General features: G+C 42.1%; 1 protein-coding gene across 5 annotated transcripts in view; it reads left to right on the forward strand.

Annotated features, from left to right (window-relative positions):
* Positions 1–18,216, forward strand: part of OSBPL3 (oxysterol binding protein like 3) — a 176,261-nt gene that overhangs the window by 100,836 nt on the left and 57,209 nt on the right. For 3 of the 5 annotated variants that reach the window (XM_059396712.1, XM_059396714.1, XM_059396715.1), the window contains exons 3-10: positions 6,669–6,785; positions 6,947–7,000; positions 7,935–8,048; positions 11,269–11,436; positions 11,997–12,120; positions 14,066–14,169; positions 14,379–14,471; positions 15,503–15,659. In XM_059396712.1, coding sequence (XP_059252695.1) covers positions 6,669–6,785; positions 6,947–7,000; positions 7,935–8,048; positions 11,269–11,436; positions 11,997–12,120; positions 14,066–14,169; positions 14,379–14,471; positions 15,503–15,659 — 931 coding nt within the window. The remainder of the gene's footprint in view (positions 1–6,668; positions 6,786–6,946; positions 7,001–7,934; positions 8,049–11,268; positions 11,437–11,996; positions 12,121–14,065; positions 14,170–14,378; positions 14,472–15,502; positions 15,660–18,216) is intronic. The other 2 variants (XM_059396713.1, XM_059396716.1) reach the window with 1 other exon arrangement.

The raw sequence follows: 18,216 nt of genomic DNA on the forward strand, positions 1-18,216 counted from the left end.
TTCTTCCCTAACACTCTTCAGCTGCAGGAAGAATGGAAGTTTTAAGTCACTTTCTATTTCTGACATCACTGCAAGGACAGCGCCGAGAATCCAGCATTTGAAAGTCGCAGAGGAGACGTACACTGTGGAAACAGCTGTGCCGGGCGGGGGGGTCGGGGGGGGGACGCTTCAACTCGTGCACTCAGCAATATGGAAATGAACTGTGCCAGCTCATGAGCACAGATAAATGCTTAGTTGCCTTTCCAACCACAAAGCAGCTTTCTATATTTGGCACTCTTTTGACATTCAGTAAAACAGACTGAATTTAATGCCGGACGACAGTGCCAGACTGTCTTCAGTTAAACTGAAGCGAAGACCTTAGGAAGCCACTTTCCCCAGCCCCTGTCACATTTCTCTCTCCATCTGATACTCATTGTGGGCTTTCGGCCCAACAGCCTCAGGACACGACATCAGCCCAGCCGTGCTGGGCTAAGTCAGCAGGGCCTCGATCTTCCCCGGGAGTCCAAGGCCACCCTGTCCTGTATCCTAGGACATTCGGCTCAAGGTGCATGTTCTAATTCCTGGTCACCAGGTGTGTGGAACAGAAACAGCTCCTTTGGGACGCCTGGTCCCTTGAGCCCAGAGAAGCCAGCATCTTTGCTTTTTTCTGTCCTGAGTACCAGTTCACCCCCGTTCCAGCACACCTGATTAAAATCCCTCATCCTGAGGACTCTGCTGGGCCCTTATCATACCCCCTTGGCTCCTCAAACTCGTTCATTCAGTGAGTATTTTATTCAGGCCCCATACGTCCCCAGTAGTGAGATTACTTCATAGAGGACTTTGTTCCTGGTCTCATGCAACCATGTTCTGGCTCAGAGAGACTCATTTGTGAGGTTTGTGGAGGTGCTGATGAGGGAGAGACTTTGTGCCTCAAGGAGAAGGTTTGGGGCAAATAAGAACTCGCAGGTTGAGAAGTAGATGGGGCAGACATTCCAAATACAAAAAAGCGAACTAGCCAAGAGTTGGCAGTGTTAAAACGCACAGGCTGATTTCCTGCCCTTGTTCAGTGGGACTGCAGAATAGGAAACATGGTAGCTCTGAGCAGGACCCCAGACCTTGCTTGTCTCTACCCGTAGGGCAGTGTTCCCTAACTCCTTCAGACTGCTTCAGGATCTTGGCTGCTGCTTGGCATTTACTCCGGTTCATCATCAGTTTTTATATATTAAAATTATAGCAGAATATGTGTTATATTATAATATGTAGCAGCATGAATAACAATGGAGGTTCTGAAGTCAGGTGGCTTTACTATTTGCTGGCTTTATCACGTTAAGGAAGTTATCTAATGCTCTCTTCCTCATTCCAAAAATTTCCAGAAGTTTCCACATTCCAACAATAAGGATACTAATCCAACCTCACAGGATAGTGCAAGGATTAAGTATCATAATGTAAATACAGTGTTTAGCACACAACCTGGGAGATACCTAATGCTTAATACATTTAGTTATTGTTTCATGTATTTGTTCAACATATTTATTCATACCTACTGTGCCCTATTAAGTAGTGAGCAAGGCAGAAAAGATTCCTGCTTTTATGGAGCTAAAAACTGTTCTCCAATTATTTTATGTTATTATTGTTTATATGTTCTTGTTTTAGTCGACCCCCTTGGGTAGTATTTCCTGGCCCTATCCTTTTGTGTTTTAAATATCAGGCTGTATAGAAGTATGGGTACGACTTAATACTTCCTTGTTAACGATCTATCTAGCTCCATTTACTTGGTTTGAGAACTTATCCATTTTCTTGGTTGAAAGCCCAATAGCTAATAAACCTGGGAGAATTATTTTATTTGAGAGATATATATGTGTATATATATATATATCATAAATATCACATATATAGCAAAAATTTTAAATATATATATAGATCATTGCTGGTGTTCTAAGCAATGTAGAGTTTTCCCCATAACTGTTTTGAGGAGAAAAGACCAAAGTCCTAGGATAAAAGTAGGGAAAAAATATCATGAACTAAGAAGACACTAAGTCATTTGATAATAAATAATACTACTTTATAGTATTGATAATAATATTGATAATGTCAATAATAATTATTGATAATAAATAATACCCTACTTCAGTAATATACAGTTGATGTGGGTTGGCTAATTTAGGAAACTTTCAGAAACTGAACTAAAATTTTGAAGGGTTTGCATGGGTGGAGAAGATCAAGAGAAGATTCTGGGAGGCTTGAACAATATAAATAAACCACCAAAGTGGAAATGCAGACAAGTATTGCATTATATTCATTTGTATATTGCATGGAGTATCAGGCATAATGGGGCCCCATAAATGATTATGGAAGTGGAAAGTCTTGGGAAACCAGGTTGGATGAGAACTTGGGTCTGTATAGTGGCTGGGGAACAGAGAGGAAGGGACAGAGAAGATAAACATTTTGAGGGTGAAACCGACAGTACTTACTTATAAGAAAATTAATCAAGCCCTCTCAGTTCCAAATGATTTCACTGCACCATGAGGGCATAACATTTCTTCTCACAGAATCTGTGTCAGGTTCAGCAGTGATCCTTAATCCCAGCAAAACAATATCCTTTTATTGTGACCAATATTTTAGTGACCCTTTACTCTCCTCAAATGAAATTCATTATTAATTCATAATGAATAATAATTTTGAAAGTATCACCGTAATGATTTGCTGTAACATAAAGGAAAACTCAGAGAAAGTGGTTAATATTAAAGTATTTATTTTAAAATATAGATGTCCACATATGATCATACCAGAAGATATAATGATGTGGTCAGATATACTTATATGTAAATCATGATAGCTACCAATGCAGACCCATACAGGTGTGTTGTGCTAATAACTCAGATACCACAAGTGACATGGCCTTCAGTGACACGATTCTCCAGAATGGCGGGTGATGCTTGTTAAAGTCCCAAACAGAAGGAAATAGAGCCTCCCCTCAGTTACCCGGTAGTTGCAATACTAAGAAGTCAAAGGGTCTAAAAACCTTGCAGAAATACTTTGGTATAGATGTGAAACAGAGTCAAATTCTGTGCTCAAGAAATTATAAACAGGTTTCACCTACAAAAAAGTCCACTAGCACTTAGTGGGAAGTGGGGCAACTTTTTCATTGTCTGAGATGGAGGCCCTGTGGGACTTTGACCGTCCCTGGATCCCATCCATTAGATCTGGGGAGCCGAAACAACTGGAAGTACCCCCACCACTTGGCAGCCCACGAGGGAGAGGACTGCCCCCACGGAGAACATTGGCTCTCAGGTTTCAGCCGGGTAACTCAAGGATGGTGGCAGACAGGGAAGCTGGAAGGGGAGGATTTGGGTGGCAAGCCCAGAAAAGGAGCTGGCTGCAGAGCTTTCTTCCTTAGTCGAGCAGAGTCTCCACTTCCTTAAATACGTCAAATCTGGCTTTTCCAACCTGGTGAGCATTTTAAGTTCTGAGCCCAGGTAGAAAATAAAGTGAGGAAAAAAGACGATATGTTGTTTGGCATAAGTGCAAGCCATTTCTGGCTTATTTCCTTTAAATGCTAGCAAATGCAGTCTGATTCCCTGCCTTCCACATTGGCTCATTGGCAGGAATGTATTAGGTCTCAAGAATTCAGGAGAGATCTAGTTCTAACATGAATCCTTGAAACATTTTTGAAATTTAATTCTTGTTTTTCTTTAAACGATAGATATGATCTCCTTCCATTTTTTTCCCAGTTTTGTAAGGTATGCAATTAACATCTAATCCCCACTGGCATTTGCATTCTGCACAATTGAATGTCTTGAGCAGACATGCACGATTGTCTAGTATTATCACTACATGTTGCCTTCTGCTTGGGTGTTTTAAACAAATGGAAAGGACTTGATCCCCTGAGAGTACTTCCCCAAAGATTTTTGAGCCATTGATTTCCATTTAATTTAACAACGGTAACAGGCACATATCCTCTCTTTCACAGATCGGAATGTGCTGTATTTAACCTGTAAATAGCCATTTGGCCCAAAGATATTGGGCACATTTCAAATGCATGCTGACTTAAAATATTCCAAGGACATAAATCGGTTTGCAGTCTTATTCTAAAACCAAGTTTATTGATTAGCCAATCAGATGTATACTATTCAGGACAACAGATTGAGCATTGTGAGGAAATCAGAAGTGAACTAGACGCTTTGCACCCTCAAGGAGTCTGTTGTCTAGGAGGAATGATAAAATCTCACATATAAAAGTAAGTGGTAAACCACTGGAAAGGTAAGATGGAGTGTGGATGAAGTTTCTGAGATGAAATAGTAGTCTCCTTTGAAGAAGGCTTCCTGGAGGTGGTGGAATTTTTAAACTTGACCTTAAGAATTCATTAAAATTTTGGCAGGTAGGACATGTTAAATTTTGAGGAATGGCTTTATAAGCTGAAATACATGTGAACAGAGGTCATGAGTGTGTGTGCATGTGCGTGTGGCTTCTCATTCCTTAATAATACGCATTCTCCATGTATCATCTGGGTGTAATTAAGTGACTGAATAATTGGTGATGTGATAAAGAAATCTCATTTGATGTTGCTGCCTTTCTGAAAAAGTCCTCCAATTTAAGAACTAAATATAAGTTTTGCTTTTTTCCATAGAAGAATTTCCTTTTACCACTCTAGCTCTTGGGATCCTACTACTATTTCAGAAGTGTAGAATGTGCCTTTAACTATATTCACAGTAAAGGTAAAAAGGTAAAGGTAAAATCAGATAGAAGGCAGATCTGCCAGGATTGTCATAGAGTTCAGTTGCTAAAGTAGAGAGGTATTCTCGATACCACGTGTTTCTCAGGTATTGAACTTGAGGACAACACAGAAACTGAGCCAGGAGACCCCAGACCCCTCTGGTTCCATGCCCTTCCATTAGACTGTTTCCAGTGGCTTGAATCAAATTGCTTCTGCTCCCTGGTGCTGGTCCAGACTTACTACTGTCCATCTCCCAATTCCTCTGGCCTCTACCTGTAACCCTCACCTGTAGTCTGGACATTTGACTAAGAGCACTTTAGTCAATATGAACTCTTGGCGAAAAGGACATGTTTGTCTCATGGAGAGATATCTGCACCCCACGTTCATTGAAACTTTATTCACGGTAGCCAAGACAAGGAAACAACCTAAGTGTCCATCCGTGGATGAATGGATAAAGAAAATGTGATACACATACAAAAGGGAATATCATCCAGCCATAAAAAAGAAGGAAATCCTGTCTTTTGCAGCAACATGGATGGACACCGAGTGCATTAGGCAAAGTGAAATAAATCAGAGAAAAACAAATACCGTATGTTGTCATTTATATGCAGAATCTATAAAAACTGAACTCCAGGAAAGAGAGAGTGGAATGGTGTCTCCTAGGAGTGGGCAGGGGTGGGAATGGTGAAATGCTAGTGAAATTGTGCAATCACCCAGCTCTAAGTTAAGTAAGTTCTGGGGGATCTAATGTACAGTATGGTGAGTATATGCCTTATTATATTCTTGGGACATTGTGAAGAAAGTAGATCTTAAGTGTTATCACCACACAAAAACGGGGTAGTGAAGGGGGGAGGTGCTGAGAGGAGTGGTATCAAATCATCCCATTGTATACTTTAAACTTGTATATGTTATATGCCAGTAATATCTCAAAAACATTGGAGGGGTGGGGAAGGACATGTTTGTCAAAACTTAATTATGTGTTGGAAATGTTTCTCTCTGATCTGGATGGTAGTTACTGATGGTATAGATGTATAAATTCATCAGGTCGTACTTTTAAGATTTGTGCTTTTCATGTATATTAATCCATTAGTAAGATAAAAATGCATTATCTTGGCCTCTAAAATGGATATTGCCAACTTTGGCCTATCTTAGGGCAATTTTGCAATGATTTGTGCATTTTCATACACTTAAAATAAATTTTCAGAATTTTTAGTGTTTTTTAAATCCTTCTCAGTCAATGAGTTGACGCTACCTAGTCAACAACAGAGGATTCATTGTAATAACAATGTAATAACATTGTACCTCTTCAAAATTACAAGCAGCTCAGTAGAGCAATAATTGCTTTACAAACAAATGTTTTTGAAACGGAAGAAGGATGTGGCAGACATTTCTGAAAAAAGATGAAAATACTTGTTTCAAAAGCACCTTTTTAATGCTTCGGGATTTCCAGTACTTAAATAGCTAGAATTTGAAACAATTACCTTGCAACTGACTCATTATTTTGACCAAGTTGTCATGTTTACCAGCTTGCATTCAGTCTCCTACTTTTCAGCCAGTACTTAAGCCAATTTTCCTATATTCCCACCTGATGGCTGTAGCCTTTGGTTAAAATTCAGACTGAAGTCTAGCGGTGAGCAAGCAGTAATTGTGTGATGATGTAAAAGGGAACAAAAATAGAACTTCCAGTAAAAGCTTTACCGTGAACCGTGTTTCAGCATGAAAGAGAGAAAAATATTCCTTTCTAGGAGAGGGCTTTTGGGAAAAAAAAAAAAAATCAAATTTGATGCCATTAAATTATAGCATTAAATTCATGAGGTCCAGGACCTGTTTGAAAATTAAAGTTTAACTTCTTCCCCCCAGCAAGCCCAGCCAATCTCACCATCTCGGATGGATTTACCAATAGGATAAAGTAGCTTCTAAATGTTGTTACTGGTTTTGAAGGTAGCCATTTAGCACGACTGTTTTATTGGAACAGGACAGCTGGGAAGTGGTGGAAGGGCTGAGAGGAGAGATGAGCTACACCCAGGAGCCAGCCATTCAGAAAGGATTTTTGCTGAAAAAGAGGAAATGGCCCTTGAAAGGTTGGCACAAGGTAAGACATTGGCCTTGGACTCATCTTTATTTGCACCCACTCAGTACACAGTTTGTAGGCATGTATAGTGTATATTTAATTTGAAGTTGAACATTGGGACCAAGGGAAGGGTGCATGTTTAAATGGGATGCCTTAGTGAATTACCCTTTTCTTCCCTACAGAGATTTTTCTATCTGGACAAAGGAATCTTGAAATATGCCAAGAGCCAAACTGATGTAAGTCTTCTCCTATGTCAGCCTATGGATGAGATTGTACACATTGGGGGATTGCATTTCTCTGAACTGGAAACCATAGGGGGTAATCGTTCCTTCGCATGGACCAGAGGTGCCAGCTTCCCACTGTCCCAGCCCTGGGTTCTGGGTGGGCTCAGTTTGCCCATCAAGTCTAGGTGGAGGACTCCTCTCAACACCCCAGTGGGTATCCAGGGGTCTGTTCAGGTCTTAGGGTTGGGTTGAGGGGTCCTCTGGTGGGAAAAGACATTTTCCCAGGAAGCTAACAGGAATAAAACATAGGACAGGTATCACTCCCACAGTTACAGTGACCGAGGGGTTTGGTGAAGAAGGCCCTTGATGAAGGGGATAGGAAGTTCCCTGTTGCATTAACATGAGGGACACAGCCTACAAGGGCTGGAATGACTGTTCGTCCTGTCCCTTGTGCGGGTCCTCCTCTTCCCTGGCACATCCCTCATCCCTTCTTGCTTCCCTCGCCTCCTAGAGCTCATGTCCTCGGGTTGCCTGTAGAAAACCCGACATAAGTCCTGACGCAATGGCTTGTCTTAGCCTCCCACCCTTACTCCCCTTCTTAAATCACTTCCAGATGAATTTAGAGACTGGGAACTAATTCTGGGGAAGTCAGTGCAGGTAGCAGGTGAATTCATCGCCATGGGGGTCCATCCATGGACTTCCTCCCTTGCTTCCTTACTCACTGGCTGTGTGAAGAAAGCACTTGTTGCTTAATCCCCCATAGACTCAAACAGGTAATGCATGCACAGCACTTAATTCAGTACCCGTTCACACTAACTGCTTGGTAAGTCATCGTTATTACGTTTGTATTCGTGGATGTGAAGGGGAGGCTAGAGGAGCATCAGGGATGTTACTACTGTTTTTAACACCCTGCACCTCAACTGGCCCTCTTCTCACGCCTCTGCAGATCGAGAGAGAGAAGCTGCACGGCTGCATCGATGTTGGGCTCTCGGTGATGTCCGTGAAAAAGTCATCAAAATGCATAGATCTGGATACCGAGGAGCACATCTACCATCTGAAGGTGAGGCTGCTTCCCTGGCGTGATCTTCTGTCCCATGGTTTCTTTCGGTTGCAAAGGGATTGTAGTTAACAGTGCTAATTGGTAATGCCCTTTTTTAATTTCAAAAGATTCAACCAACGTGTAGAAGATCTTCATTACCAAAGTTATTTCTAACAGACAGTATTGATATTTGGATGGACCGTCTCACAGGCTGCCAGAGGGTTAGCATTCTCGTTGCCCACCCCGTAGGGACCACGCCCCACACATACCATGATTATGACACCAGTCAGTAATTACTAAAATCGTCATGTTTCCAAATAACTCCTCCTTCCCCTAGACTGTAGCGCCTTTAGTGAAGAACCATGTACCATGGGTTAAAGTAGGTTCCCTGCAACACAGTATTTACCGCTTTAGCTAATTTTATAGGGATTCCAATAAAATTCTCATAGTACAGTGAGTGTCGGGAACTTTCCTCCTAAAGTATGGGCTTCCAGTTAGTACCTCTGAAAGTGCCTCACTCGTCCCTTCTGCCCTCTCCTCTGCTAGGTGGTAGGGTCCAGAGGTCCACATCTGGTTCAGATCTTGACCTGGCTACTTACAGGCTATTGGCCTTTGGCAAGTTTTTTAATCCTGAAAGTCTCCGTTTTCTCACCATCCTTCCCCAGAATGGGAATTATTATAGTGCCCATGTTGTACTGCTGCATGGAGGAAACTTGGCGTGATGCCCAGCCTGCTGTAAGCTCAAGAACTTTAGTTTTTGTGTATAATTATTAGAGGGGACCAGAACATGAGGAGTTAATTGAGAGGATTTTAAAACTTTTTTCTTACTTTGAGCAAATTACTTGGAATAATGAGCGTGGGGGTTGGGGGTTGGGAAAATGAGCACAAGATAGTGAGCTCCATGTCTTAGGATGCCCCTGCTCTCCTCATAGGACCTGTGTGGTGATTACACAGGTATATGCCTAATACATACATGTGGTCAGTCATGCTGCTACCTAGCCTAAGGCCTGAGCAAAGCAGGGATTCTCACCCTTGGCGCTACTGATGTAGTGGGCTGGAGAATTCTTGGCTGTGGGGTCTGTCCTGTGCATCAGAGGGTATTGAGGGGTATCCCTAGCCTCTCCCCACTAGATGTTGGTAACAAACCCCTTTAAGTTATAATAGTCAAAAAATTGCCAAAAAAAAAAAAAAAAGATAAAACAGCCCACTCTCCCACCCCCTGTCTCAAAGGTTGATTAGTCTCCTCTAGAAGAGTGTCACTTGTGTCTCCATGTATTTTCAATGACCCCTACTTAGTTCTGTCTTGACATGGTCAGGTTCATCCACTATTTCACATAATAGAATAAAAGTAATTATTCATTTCTAGGTTTGGAAGAACCCGAGTGCTTAAAATAACATTGTGTGCTAATACCATGACAAACAGTTTAGTATTTCTCTGTGTTGATTTACTCTAAGTTCCGTTCGTGTTTCTTGTTCATTTGATTGAAAGTGAGCTGTGAGTGTTCATGTAGGTGCGAGCTATTGTCTGAGGGTCCTTGTTAGTTGCCTCAGTCAGGCAGCTTTTAAGTGGCGGCCGCCCAATCCCATTATCTTATTTTCTAGATGAGTAATCTGGGCAGCCGAAGGGTTAAGTGGCTGTCCACCCACGGTCCTATATCTGCTGGTGGGGTTGGAACAGAATGCCGGACAGCTATTTAATAAAGTGCTTTGATTCTTCTACCTCACTTAACCAATTAAAAAAAATGAGTGAAGACGAATGTTCTGGGCGCTGATTTTTAAGGGCCTCTGAGAGCAGATCAGTGCAAAGGGTGGTGTCAGATTTCTGTGAAGTTCCTGCCATAAGCGTTTCTGGGAAGTGAAATACATTTCAAAGACATAATTTAGGGAGAATAAATAGATGTCTGCCAGTTGGTGTTGCTTTTTCCTGTAAATGAAATATTCAGTAGCACCTGGTGAGGGGGGCAGTTTAGGTCCTGCATGTCCTTCTAACCAACACAACATACCTAAGAGCTGACCTACCGTTTCCTAAATGAGTGAGTGATGGCTACAGACATCTTTGCTCTCAGCAGTGATGATAGGAAAGATTTGAACAGATTGACCTGGAGTTTGCTTCTTGGAAGATAACCTACCATGCATCATGTTGGGTGATTTTAAGTTGCCACTTCAGGAAACTCTATTCCAGTATATAGGTATCTATAGTTTTCCACTTTGAAAATATTAGTACACCCTCGTACACACAAAACATGGACTGTGAAGAAAGATCCAGTGCGTAGGTGCTTGTTACATTCTTTCTAGTACTTTTATGAACATTCTAATTACTTTATAATAAAAGTTGCTAGTTATAAACATTATTCTTCCTGCAAAGAAGACACAGATACTCATTTATGGAGAGAGTAGCTAGCTGTTTGTGTAGGTGTGTTTGAAAAATCTTGGAAATGTCCAATAATAGTTTTTCGCATTTTTTTTTCTATTTCCAAGTACAGGGGAAATGTGTTTAAAAAAAAAAAAAAAAACCTTCACATTCCTCACCAATGTGTTCTTTGTCAGAGAAGATTAACAAGGTTAAATATTTTGGGAAGAATTTACAAATTTGGGGTGCCTGGGTGGCTCAGTGGGTTAAGCCGCCGCCTTCGGCTCAGGTCATGATCTCAGGGTCCTGGGATCGAGTCCCACATTGGGTTCTCTGCTCAGCGGGGAGCCTGCTTCCCTCTCTCTCTCTCTCTGCCTGCCTCTCTGCCTCCTTGTGATCTCTGCCTGTCAAATAAATAAATAAAATCTTTAAAAAAAAAAAAAAGAATTTACAAATTCATTCCAGTTCAGAGAAGATTGATCTGAAAAGTTTGAATTATAGAAGAGTTTAAAAAGAAACATGGTGCTAATATTTTCAGTAAGAATGGAAGTGGGGACAAGTGAATTTGGGAATATTTTGAGACAGATCAACATGAATTCTAGTTTATTTGTTGTTTAATTTAAGTGGTAATGTTTTGCTTTCTCAATAATAGCATGACAATTGGACCCTTTCATTGAGAACCTAAGTGAAGCTTATGAAGACCATTTTTATTCTCCATTTCCTTCTCAAACATATTCCTATAATTCCACATAAATTTAAACTAAATCAATAAACTCATATTTCTACATTTCTACACGGATCAACATGTAAAGAGAGGGCATCTCAATTTAATGAAGAAATTGTTTCTTTCAGTGAGTGACACTCTTGTTTTTTTCTTTTTAATCAATTTAGGTCAAGTCAGAAGAAATCTTTGATGAGTGGGTATCCAAACTCCGCCACCACAGAATGTATCGTCAGAATGAAATCGCCATGTTTCCACATGAGGTTAATCATTATTTCCCCGGATCCACTGTCACAGACTCAGCGTCTGGGGTCTTGGACTCCATATCAAGTAGGAAGGTAAGAGTTTGCCAATAATGAATCAAGAAGAAGGTGGTGACTTCGTGCAAGAGAGTCCCCACTGGGGACTCTCTGAGGAGGAAGGGCTCGTGGGAAAGAATCTCTTTGCCCAGCTGCTCAGAACTAGGGCCAGAGGAGCATCTGTTGTCACTGTGACAGTAACTGAAAAAACACAGGGAGGAATTTAATGGTGTCTCCAGCTCTCCCTTGACCATTCTGACTTAGGTTTTCTTCTCTGCTTGTAAAATGAAGTATGCATGTTAATAGCCGTATAGGATTATGAAATTTCTCAACATTTGTATCATAATTTGGGTATGATTATCATTTGACTGAAGAAGAAATTCAGGACTGCAGCCCCAGGCATGAGAGCATGGTATGGCCAGGCTGAGGTGATAGCCAGAGCTTGGGGGTCGCTAGTGGATTGCTTTCTAGAAGCTTCTTTCCCATTATAAGTCAATGGCTTCTGTTAGCAACCAGCTCACTCTGTTGTTCTTTATCCTAACGTGTCCCCATGGGGCTTTGTTTTCATTTATAATGTGCTTTTGTCATCTGTGGAACAGCGTAGCAGTATATCAAAGCAGAACTCGATTCAAACCGGAAGCAATTTATCATTTTCTTGTGCTGGTGAGACGCGAGTTCCATTATGGTTGCAGTCTTCAGAGGACATGGAAAAATGCTCCAAAGGTAAAGTGACTTGAAACCTCTGCTTCTTTCTGTCATGGCTCTCAGATGGCACTCGTTGAGTATTCACACCTCGGGTGAATTTTCCTGTCACTAGTCTACATTTCCTCTCAGAGCTTGCTCACTGAGTTTGCACAGGTGATGACCAAACGATACTCTCCCTGCAGAGCTTCCCATCTTCACCTGGCTGTGCATGCAGACAGGTTTCCTTTCATATTCTTTAAGTACCCACGTCTGATTTCCATGAGGACCTACTAAATCGCTGTCTCCATGGGTGGGCTCTGTGCAGCTCTCTGGTTGTTGTCGATGTTATTGTTTTTAAGTACCCAAACTGACTCTGTGTACATCCAGGATTGGGAGTCATGGCTCACGGTGAGTGGGTGAACCAAATGGAGATCCCCACGAATAGGAGTTCTCTCCCCTAGTTGCACACACAATCACCAGAAGAGCATTTGAAAGGCAAGAATACCCACTCTCCAGAAGAATCTTTAATTTGGTCTGCACTTGGGCCCTGGCATCACTGATTTTCTGCAGTTTCCCAAATGACTCTGATAAGGACTCAGGATTGAGAACTCTTCCATAAGGAAGCTCAGTGTTCTCAACCCTAATGAGCTAAGAACCACACAGGGAACTAAAAAACAAAACAAGTCACCAGTGGGATTGGGGATGTTCTGACTTAATTATCTCCAGAAGGGAGTCAGACATAAGGAATTTAAAGAATTTTCCCTGTGGATTTTAAAGCAAAGCCATGATTGAGAACCATGATAAGAGAAAGATGCCAGGTCTTGAAAAGTGCATTTTCTCTGTTGAATGCAGATACTATCACATGTGGGGTCTTATAAGATTTGCCCTCCCAGTAAACGTCACTCAGGAGCTTCACTGAGTGACATTTTTGGCACAGGTATTCCTTGAAGTGTCATCTCTGGGCCAGCAGCACGGGCCTGGCTTGCAAACTTATCTGAAGTGCGAATTCTCAGTCGGAATCAGAAACTGTGGGCGGATCTCAAGGATCTGTGGTTTAATCAGTTCTTCAGCTGATTCTTTTTTTTTTTTTTTAATTTTATTTATTTATTTGACAGAGCGAGATCAAAAGTAGGCAGAGAGGCAGACAAAGAGAGAGGGAGAAGCAGGCCCCCTGCTGAGCAGAGACCCCCCCCCAATGAGGGGCTCAATCCCAGGACCCCGGGACCATGACCCCAGCCAAAGGCAGAGGCTTCAACCCACTGAGCCCCCCAGGCGCACCCCAGCTGATTCCGATGAGGCCAAAGTCTGAGAGCCTTTGGGTCTTGATTTCTCAGTGGAAACGGCCACCATCATCCAACAAACAGCAAATTAAGGACTGTCTTTTGAGTTAGGGACCAAGAAACTGGTGTGAGAACTCTTAGTTCCTCTCAGGTCAATGTGCAGACAATCACCACTATCTCATGTGGGTCCCTGATTGACAGGTATCCTTGGAGACCAGTACAACCTTCATTTTTTTTCATTCATTTACTTGTCTGGAGTCCTCAGAAGCAAAGAATGACACCCTGTTATTGCAATATTGGACATAATGATGCTAATGATGGGAGCTGATTTACTTGCTGCTGACCAGGGTACCAGCACTCCAAAAGCATGCTGACCTATGTCAGCTCACAATTACCCTATGAAGGGGTGTATAATTCTCTCCCTTTCCCAGATGAGGACACTGAGGCACAGAAGTGATATAATTCACCCAAGATTCAGAGTTCAGGAAGTGTTCAAACCAAGGCAGTCTTGTTCTTCAAATCTATGACCATCACCATAGCTGTGCACTGCCTCTTCTGTAAGAAAGGAAGAAGTAAGATTTCGTCTCCATACAGATATAAGTCAAGTAGTAGAGAGAAATTTAAGAAGTATCTGGCACGAGCATAGGGCAGCCTGGGTGCCAGGATGAGGGCTTATGAATCTTCTTTTTGCTTTTGTCCCACAGACCTGGCGCACTGCCACACATACCTGGTGGAAATGAGCCAGCTCCTGCAGAGTATGGACGTCCTGCACCGGACGTATTCGGCGCCTGCCATCAATGCCATCCAGGTCAGCCAGATCCCTCTGCTGTTTGCACTGTGGTGTTTTTCTGCTTCCCTCTCTCCTCCTCAGCCTCGAGCTAACAGTGGGACGTTGTCCGGTCTTGGTTGCTTCCGCCACATTCCAGGGGACGGAGGTGGTCACTTTGCTGTGCAGTTTTCCCTCTTCGGTCTGGGAGGCCTTATTTTCTGTGCTCTCTCTCCTGTTTTGAAACAAAGGGTACAGCTTTTGAAAGTCCCAAAAAGGAAAAAAGATCTCACAGGAGGTGGCGGTCCAGAGCTATTGGCAAAGACACTACAGGAACGCTGCAGGTAACCGCTGCTTCCCCTGCTCTCCGGGCCGCATGCTGGGGGCTGCGGGGACTCCGATGGGATTTTCTGCAGTCTTGCTCGCTAATAGCCTGTGCAGAGAGAAATTCAATCACTTCGATTTTCTGGTTGCTACAATAAGCATGTAATGGAATTGGGTAAGGGGAAATGGCATGAGGATGGAAGGAGTTGGGCCCTTTCTTGGACTTAGGTTTCCCCTTCTTTAATGCCAAACCCACCTGCCCTCTTCCCTGCTTGCATGTGTGCTTTGTCCCACCTCTCCTGTGGCCAGTCAGGGGATTCATCATCCCTCTGAGCCCATTGGAGTCTCTGGAAATGGGACATTGTGCAGACTCTCTTTTGCCTCTGTGTCCAACCCCCCAGACCCCCATCAGAGTTTCACTGTGTTACACTAGCTGCCAATTTCCTGAGTGCACAGCTAAGCCAGAGGCTAAGATTTGCATCTCAGCCATTGCATATTAAATGGGGACATTGTTAAGGTCACATGAATCAGAGATTTAATGGATAAGTCATTGTCTATACTCATGTATGTTCTTTGGTTCAAAGCACTTTATGGGTTGAACGTCAGTACTTTCAAAGTGAAGAGTGATTTGTGTACAGACATGTGAGAAGTTAGCTTTTTGGAAGCACCGGATGCAAATTAAGGAAACATTCTAAAACCAGCCACGGTTCACAACCTAGGTACTGGATGGCTATTGCCAGGAGGAAGGAATTGAACAGAAATGAGAAAGAGTGTGGCAGCTTTAGCTGTCATTTCCAACCTAGAGCTTTAATGGTTCAATCATTTGCAAAAGAATATGTGATTTCTCACCCATTTTTATTTTGCAAGAAGCCAGAGCAAGTTGCTAGAGAAAGTGCTTTCCTGGGTTTTCATTTATTTTCTTTTAAGTTATCACTCGGTAGAAAGATTTACCTATAAAATGTTCTTCTACAAAATTCTAATTTTAGTACCAAGTAAATATTCTAAGCCTCTTGCATCTAAGAAGGAATGTCTCCCTTTGGTGTCACTTCAGGTCCCCAAACCTTTCTCTGGCCCAGTAAGACTGCATTCCTCCAATCCTAATTTGTCAACATTAGATTTTGGAGAAGAGAAAAATTACTCTGATGGCTCTGAAACCTCGTCAGAGTTTTCTAAAATGCAAGAAGACCTGTGTCATATTGCCCATAAAGGTAAATGAGTTTTCTTTCTTCTGGATGTGTTTGATGAAAATGTCAGAGGCATGTCTGGATATGGGATGTCCTTGGAGAGGGGATCTTAGTTGGTTCATCTTCTGCTCTAGTAGGATTTGGGGCAATCTAATTTTTATTTTATTTCCCTGTACTAGGGAGTGTATTGACAGGAAGTTTCTTTTTTAAGCCCCTAAGGGAAAGAGTGAGAGCATTCAGTATTCTTTAACTCACATGCTGCTGGTGGCGGTATGGATTGGTGCTTTTCTGGAGAGCGATATGACATTATGTTTCGAGCTTAAAAAAAAAAAATCTGCCTATCTAGCAATTCCATTTTGAAGAATTCATTCATAGAAATTACTTTAGAATTTATCCAAATAAAGAGATCTCTTATAGCATTGTTTATCATATCAAAATTTAGACATAGATGTTCAATATCATTAGCCATTAGGAAACTGCAAGTTAAAGCCAGGATGAAATATTACCATACCCCTATTTTAGCTCCAAAAAGATGCAAATGCCGGTGAGGACATGGAGAAACTGGGTCTCTCACCTGTTGCTGGTGGCAATGCAGGATGGTACAGCCACTCTGGACAGTGGTTTGGCAGCTTTATATAAAATTAAACATCACTTACCATATAAATCAACATTCACATTCCTGGCCATTTATTCCAGAGAAATGTAAACTGAAGTCTATACAAAAACTTAGATGTCCATGTTCAGAGCAGCTTTATTTGTATTTATTTGTATTAGCTGAAGATCGGAACAACGCAAATGTCCTTCAACAGGTACACGGTTACACAAACTATAGGACGTCCTTACAATGGAATACAGCTCAACAGCAAAAAGGACCAAATAATGATGTGTATGCATAGCTGCCTGGGGGGATCTTGAGGACATTATGATGAGGGAAAATAGCTGGTTTCTAAAGGTTGTGTAGTGTATGTTTCCATGTATTAACACTTTTGAAGTGATAAGATGATAGGAATAGAGATTCGTGGTTGCCAGAGCTCAGGGAAAGAGAGAAAATACGGCTGTGATCATGAAGGGGTAGCAAGAGGGATCTTGATGGTAATGGAAGGTTCTGTATCCTGATTGTGGTGGTGGTTCCATGAATCTACACGTGTGATAAAATTGCATTGATGTGTATTTACACACATAGACACAATGAGAGCACATAAAACTGGTGACATCTGCGGGCGAACTACAGAGGTGGCCAAGGTCAGTTTCCAGGTGTGGATAATGTAGCATAGTTCTGTAAGATGTCACCACAGTGAGAAATGAGCTATAGGGTACCCAGCACCTCTCTGTACTGTTTTTGCAACTTCCTGTGAATCTATAGTAATTTCAGAGCAGAAACTATTTTTTTAATGGAAATAACCTAAATGTCAAATAGGGAAATTGGATTTTTTAATGTAATATAATTATGTGATAGAAGAGTCAACAGCACAGGAATATACATATGGAGCACACAGCTCTGAGGTCGGATATTCACTAAGTACTTTACATGCACTGTTTCATTTCACTCCAGCGGCAGCATGTGGAGCAGATAGTATTGTAATCTTCATTGCACAGATAAGAAAGCTGTGGCTCGAAGAAGCTGAAGAGCTTCCTGAGTAAGAAAATGGTAGGAAGTGACCCACTGACACTTGAATCCAGTCCTCCTGGCCCAGCGTCTGGTGTCTCACCGCCCTTACACAGGGCTACTTTTACAGACACAGAAAGATGTTCACAACACACCGTTGAGTAAAAATACGTTGAGTAAACAATGTATAGGTAGGACCCTGTCCATTCGGAAAAAATGAACTATATAAATTTGGCACATAGAGGTGTATTAAACAGTCTGGGAAGATCTACACCGACATTTTAATGATGGAGACTGGACTTGCAAAGGCTTGTTATCTTCTTATTGCTTATCTTTTTTAAAAATGTGATGTATTTATTATTTTTTAAAGGGGCAGATGGGTTTAAAAGTTTTAAATGGGAAGGCAGTGGGGTGCCTGCGTGGCTTACTCAGTTAAGCATCTTACTCTTGACTTTGGCACTTTGGCTCAGGTCATGATTTCAGGGTCATGAGATCAAGCCCCTGCATCAGTTGGGCATGGAGCCTGCTTAAAACAACTTTCCCTCTCCCTCTGCCCCTCCCTGCCTTAATTTTTTTTTTTTTTTTTTTTTTTTTTTTTGGTAAATGGGAGGGCAGTGCTTGAAGTGAAAGGAAGGAAGATACGGGCTCTGCTGCTTTATTCCTCTGGCCCCATGTTTTTCTGCCACGACACTGTTGAGCCTTTCAGGTCTCCCTTCCGTTAGCCCACAGTTGTACGAGAAACCCTTTCATGTTCTTTACAAATCCTCACCTCAACCAAACTTGTGTCCTAGTTGCTGCAATTGGTGTTGCCTTTTAGGCTTTATGGGAGGAAATCCCTGAAAAAGAACATGACATTTCAATAGCACGAGCTGTCAGGGCACGTGGGTGGCACTGTTGGTTAAGCGTCTGGACTCTCGGTTTTGGCTCAGGTGGTGAGGCTGTCTTGGGCTTGCACTCGGCGTGGAGTGTCTGCTG

Source organism: Mustela nigripes, chromosome 4, assembly GCF_022355385.1.
Source record: "Mustela nigripes isolate SB6536 chromosome 4, MUSNIG.SB6536, whole genome shotgun sequence".
In the NCBI taxonomy this organism is placed as follows: domain Eukaryota; kingdom Metazoa; phylum Chordata; class Mammalia; order Carnivora; family Mustelidae; genus Mustela; species Mustela nigripes.